General features: G+C 40.6%; 1 protein-coding gene across 1 annotated transcript in view; it reads left to right on the forward strand.

Moving 5' to 3' along the window:
- The window catches only part of LOC113024724 (ribosomal RNA processing protein 36 homolog), a 9278-nt gene extending 5350 nt beyond the window's left edge, over positions 1 to 3928 (forward strand). Inside the window, exons 3-8 of the mRNA XM_026172016.1 lie at positions 914 to 1046; positions 1132 to 1198; positions 1282 to 1386; positions 1543 to 1620; positions 3007 to 3124; positions 3455 to 3928. Coding sequence (XP_026027801.1) covers positions 914 to 1046; positions 1132 to 1198; positions 1282 to 1386; positions 1543 to 1620; positions 3007 to 3124; positions 3455 to 3606 — 653 coding nt within the window. The 3' untranslated portion in view covers positions 3607 to 3928. The remainder of the gene's footprint in view (positions 1 to 913; positions 1047 to 1131; positions 1199 to 1281; positions 1387 to 1542; positions 1621 to 3006; positions 3125 to 3454) is intronic.
- Positions 3929 to 6407: the final 2479 nt, after the last annotated feature.

Below are 6407 nucleotides of genomic sequence, written 5' to 3' on the forward strand. Positions count from 1 at the left end.
TAGTGCACAATAGAAAAATAGTTGTGGGACGGCACTGTGTAGCGTTTGTCTAGGGTGTTGATCATTTTCCTAAATCCCTCGTTTTGCACAGTGTTGATGGAGCCATATCTGTGGTCAGGTGATAAGTGATAGCCTCCGTAATTTCTTTGTGCCTGTGGGAGGTCGACGTGTATAGGGAAGCGCTGTATAAGGTTCCCGTTATTGATGTTTGGGTGGTTGACCGGGACGGATTTTCTCCTGTCACTTTCTCGTCATCCCTGACGTGCTCTCCGTGGTTTTTTCCTGCTAATTTTAGCATCACACGGCACAGCTTCTGTATCACGTGGTATAAGGCTCCGCCCTTGTCATTTGTTGAGCAGGAAGAGTGAGCGCTTGTTTTCATGCAGAGTACGTCCCGGATCAAAATGCGGTACAATCGTCGTCGTCTTTTTTTTTTTTTTTTTTTAAATCGTTGTCATTTGGAAATGAGATCGCACATAAGCATGAATCGAGATCGCGATTTTCTAACGATTAATCGTGCAGCCCTACTTTCAGTGCAGGCGAATTAACTAGCAAACACAGTGCTTTTCGTCTCGTGTTCTCACTGGCCACCACCTGTTGTGGTGCTCCTCATTTAACTGCCCTGACAAATAGGATTTTGACCAGCATAGGGTTCCCACCCTCATTTTCAAGTACTTTTCATGACAGACACACACAAACACAGATTGTTGATTTATGTATCTGTGCGTTTTCATATTTTTGTGTTCCAGCTGCTGTATGCTTTTTGGGGTTTTTTCCAAGGTTTTTTCCCCCCCGTTTGTTTTCTTTTTCTGCCACAAACCCAATATAGTGCTGAATGTATAATTGCGCGTGATAACTAATTGCAGTGTCTCTCTGGCAAAAAATCCCCTTCTGTCTTCTTCAACCCTTCCAGAGCTGTCCAACATGTCATTTGAGAACATTGTAAAACTGCAGAACCAGGTGGGAACCAAAGTTTACAACACGGTTGCCTATGGCAGCAACAGGAGTCACGAGTCCAGCAAGAAGAAACGACTAAACAAGAACAGGTGAACGTTCTCAGCCTGCTTAGACAACTGTTAGACTTTCCTCATCTAAATCCTGCAGGGCTTTACGGTCTGCTTGTGATTTCAGGCCAGTGGAACTCTCAGCCAAGAAACCAGCACCATTCCTCCGACAGGTCATCCCCGTCAAGAAACCAGTGAGTGGAGAAAATCTCCAGTGTTGAGTTCAATGCACAAGCACTCATGTATATACAGATTTGGTTTTTGTTCTGTCCTCCAGACGCTGAGAGATCCTCGATTTGATGACTTGTCTGGAGAATACAAACCAGAGATTTTTGAGAAGACCTATAAGTTCATTAATGACATCCGACACAGAGAGAAGGAGGTGAGAAAATGAACGACAATGTGCTGAATGTAAAGAGAAACAAAAAAGACATTTTTAACTGTAGGCTGAAAAATCTAAGATGATAACAGTTGTAAAACTTGTTTGTTTCAGTTAGTGTGAGAAGAGTAACAGTGGTACCATTTTCGTTATTTGCAGATTGTTCAGAAAAAGCTGAAGAGAATAAAGAAAAACAGCCAGACGAAGGAGAAACTGCAGTTCCTTTTGAAGAGGATGGTGAGTCTTTGCTGCCTTTCATTCACTTTTAATTATGCAGTTTAGTTTTTTGTTTTTATCAAGAAAAACTAGAAACGCATTAATAGTTTTACAATTTAAGCATCTTCCTTGAAAAGCATTTCAGTTTGTTGATTTATGAAATCATAGAAGAGAATAGAGTAGAATAGATCTTTATTGTTACAAGAACAGTGAAACACAGTTTGGCATCTCTCCGTTAGCAGCGTGTAGATTCCTTTAGAATAAGAAAAAAAGAGAAGCCAAAAAGTAGACTTATAGAGCTAACTACACACAGGGAATATACATAGTAACATAAGTATCTACCAGATATATGGCAGTTATATGTACCATGCAAAGGAGCAGGTGCAATATAAGGAGCATGCATCATCAACCTCTTGTTGCTACAGACCTCTTAAAGGGCTGCACCAGCAAGCAATCTGTTGCTTGTAGTTGGCAAACAGCATTTTCAGCAGTATGTGTAAAAGTACTTTACAATTTAACAAAATAAAAACAAAACCGCTGCAGCACGGTTACTAACTGCCACACGCAAGCGAGAGCACATATCTCCCATACTGGCATCCTTACACTGGCTGTCAGTTAGTTTTCGAATTGATTTTAAGATTTTATTATTCATTTTTGCATGTTGCAGAGGTTAGCACCCTCATACCTTTCTTATCTTTTAAACTGGTACACTCCTGCAAGATCACTGTCTGCAGATCAAATGCTCCTAGCTGCCCTGAGGTCAAGATTAAAGCACAGAGGAGACCTCTGTTTGCTGTGACTGCTCCTAAATTGTGGAACAAACGTCCCCTTCATTTCAAGACCTCCTCAACATTGGACACTTTCAAAACCTGAAACCTGAACCCACTTTTATTCCTTGTATTATTTCTTATCCAGATCTTCTCATTTTATTCTTCTTCCTTAAATTTTTATCATGTCTTCCTATGTTTTATCTCTTTTGTCTTAAATGTACAGCAGGTTGGTCAACAGTTGTTGTTTTAAATGTGCTATATAAATAAATTTGACTTTGACTTTACATGTTATAGTAATGCATTGCATGAGGTCATCAAACATCCAATTGGCCAGTGCAGCATCAATATTCTGTTTGCATGCAACAGTTCTCCAGGCTCTCAAAGTTTTTCTTTAAACATTTGCTGCTTTTTCCAGTGATTTTCACTCCAGTCTGTGTAACTGGCTATTTTCAGGGGTGTGTTTTTTGTTCTTTGCATGGGTTATAATGTGTGTGTGCGTGCGTGCGTGCGTGCGTGCGTGCGTGCGTGCGTGCGTGCGTGCGTGCGCGGTAGCAACAATAAATGGAAACAATTACAATTACTTTGCATGGTTCTATTCGTCGGAGGTCTTTTTAATGTCAATTTTGACTTTGTGCAGGAAAACCAAGACCAAGCAAGGAAGAGCAAAGAGCAGCAGAGAGAGAGAGAGCTGCAGTTCAAGAGACAGCAGAGAGAGAGAGCCAGTGAGGGTGGAAAACCATTCTTCTTCAAGAAATGTAAGAAGATCATCACTAGATCTCAGAATGCCTATTTTCAATGTGCACATCTATTGATTCACTAAGTATTTGGCCCCAGCATTCCTTCCCATTTATTCACACTGGGACTGACATTAGGAATACACTGACCTGTGGTCCCAACTGTGACTTAGACTATTTCCTTAGGGATTATTAAAGTATTCTGATTCTGATTTAAGATGGCAATCATGAAAAAAGAAACGTTGATAAGAATTGATTTTCTTTTCATTTCTGTAAAAAATAAACAGTGACAGTATCTGTGAAGGTAGTGGAAGTTTTAATAACTGTTCTTTCAATTATTCTTGATTCTAGCTGACATGAAAAAGCTGCAGCTGGCTGAAAAATACCAAGAGCTGAAGAAGAGCAGCAAACTGGACAACTTCCTGAGCAAGAAGAGGAAGAGGAACGCCATGAAGGACCGCAGAAAGCTGCCCAAACAGCTGCAGAGCAAGAAGGCTGTCTAAGGCGTCAAGTGTCATTAAAAACTGTCAAATCATTTAAAAGATTCTTCTGATAGAAAACCCTTCATGCATCAGTCTGGCAGGCATCCCCAGGGTCTAAACAAGTTGCTGGAGCTGAGCGTCTCAGCTGGCGAAGCTGCTGGGGACTCTGACTTAGTCGCTATTATTTGATAATGCTTTCAGTGCATTTATGTTCAGATATCTGAGCTTTCTTTCATCCATTGATACTTGAGCTATCAAACGCAGGCCATTGTATCATTGTGTCAAATCTATAAAACATGTACTTGTTAATAATCAATAAAGTGATGTATTTAAGTGTCTTTGATCTTCATTTGTTCATTGTTTAATTTTTGAGTAGAAAGTGCTTTTAAAAATGAAGAATGTCCTTTTCCTGCACTCTAATAGCCTTTTTTATGCAGTGAAAATATCATGCATTTCGCTGCATCATGGTTCAATTAGGGATGAGAACTGATACTTGCAGTACCTATTGACTTCAGAATTCTTAAAACAACTGTATTTTATATGTATGTGAGTACAGTAGGTCGTATATGTTCTGAGCAGGGTTAACCGTTTGGCTAGATACTCATTTGCAATAATGCCAACTCTGCTTCCACCAGCTGCCAAACAAGTTGGCAGGACACTGGTGCACACAGTTATCCAAATAGCCCCCTCCCTCCCATAGTAATTGCTGTACACATGAACAATAGTGGGAAAAAACTTGGTGAAGAATCTTACTAACTGACATCCTCGTGAAGCCCGGTTTCAACAACATTGAAATATTGACCTGTTTAAATGTGAACCTGTCCAAGGCACACGCTAATGTCAGTCACTGAACTGTTTGTAGCCCATACTGGCTATCTCTTATTAAGCTAGTGGCTGGTGGCTAATAAAATGGTAACACTTGGAGCTAGTTATCAGTTCCTCTCATCTGTAATGTATTTAGATGATATTAATTTGATGCAGAAACAGTTATTTGTGTCTAGAAAGTGTTTCTGTTCCGGTCTGTGATTGAAAATTTACACTGTTATACAAGCTGCACACTGACTACTTGATGCTGTGTAATTCAAAACCATTAGATTTTTTTGCTTTTCATACAATGCCAGGAGAACTTTTGGATGTGACAGTTGTGACAATTATCTGACCTCATTTTAGATCAAATGAACAGAATTTACATCACAAACTATGATTACATTTTGTTTTGGGGGGTGAAATAGTCAGATTTTTCACCCCTAACCTTCTTTTGTAAATTTCACACACAAAGGTCAGTACTACAGGCAGAAACATGGCTGTGCCATGGGTTCCCCAGTTTCACCCACTGTGGCCAAACTGTAATGGAAGAAATGGAAAAGAGGGCTTGGTTATCCTACCCTGGAACACCACCAAGCTATTGGTTCAGGTATATGGATGGGTGAAAATCAAATGTTAGAACATACCACAATTCACTGATCACATTAACTCCACCAGGGAGGATATGAAAAGTGGCAGGTTAGCCTTCTTAGACTCTGAGATTTCCATCAGTAATGAGGGACATCTAAAAGCTGATGTGTACCGGAAACCTATCCATACGGATCAGTGTTTAAGGTTTGACTCTCATCATCCACAGGAGCAGAAACTGGGTGTCATCAGGATGCTACAACACAGAGCGAACACATCCCCACAGACACAGCGGCCAGGGAAGCAGAAGAACATCACATCAAGAAGGCTCTGAGTAAATGTAGCTATCCCAGCTGGACATTTGTCAAAGCTGGGAAGGCGCCTAAAGAAAGCTCCAGCCGATCCAGGAAAAAAGGACAACTGCTGCCTAAGCGAAAACCCTCAGTGATCCCTTATGTCTCATAAGTATCAGAACATTCTCTCTCTGCGGCTTTTAAACCCCAAAACACGCTGCACCAAAAATGTATCCACTCCAAAGATCGGGTCCCTCCACACAAATAGAGTTATATATTGTACACCGTTAAGTGCCTGGAGAATTGCTGTGACTTTATACCTCTATTATATAACTGTACAATAGCAACCAGCATTCCTACCCCTTACTCAAAGTGCAATACAAGCAATCACATCACACTTTATACTGCACTGATCCTACTCCTTACACTGTACCTGTAGATTTTTTTATATATTTTGTTTGTTTCATTGTTCTGGTAACAATGACAATAAAGATCTATATTACCTTATTTATACATCGGTGAAACTAAACAACCTCTGGCGAAGCCAGTGGCACAAAACAGAAGAGCTAACATCAGGCCAGGACTCCACAATCTATTTACACCTACAGGCCAGTGGACACTCTTTCAACGTCATAATTGAAAGAGGAGGAGGCCATTAATGTGAAAAGGGAAAGACCATCTCTAAATCGAGGAGGGGGCTTAAGGGTACATCTGTCACCATCTTACAATGCTGTGATTGCAGCCATTCCCCAACTCTCTGTGAATGATACTCATGGTCTTTGATCAGTGGTTGTTAATCAGTGGCTGTTGATCAATGGTCATGACAGTTAATGTTCAAGCAACTGACCTCACATTCAGTAGCGCTAGTTTCAGTCATTGTGAAAAGGTGCTGTTTATAAGGTTGGGGAAACCTGCAGTCAGCTGAGACTGAAGAAGTCACTTGGATGAGTGACTAAATGTCTCTCCCACTGAAAACGCTACGACCAGATGAACAGAATCAACTTTTTGGAATTTCCTTACCTGGATGATTGAGCATCAAGATGTTCTTAGGGAACATTTTGAGCAACCAACTACTGCTGAGAGCAGCATCTGAATGAATAGCAGTAGATAATTACTGGTTTGGACTCTAACACATGG

The sequence above is a fragment of the Astatotilapia calliptera genome, chromosome 6 (assembly GCF_900246225.1).
Source record: "Astatotilapia calliptera chromosome 6, fAstCal1.2, whole genome shotgun sequence".
Classification (NCBI taxonomy): Eukaryota; Metazoa; Chordata; class Actinopteri; order Cichliformes; family Cichlidae; genus Astatotilapia; species Astatotilapia calliptera.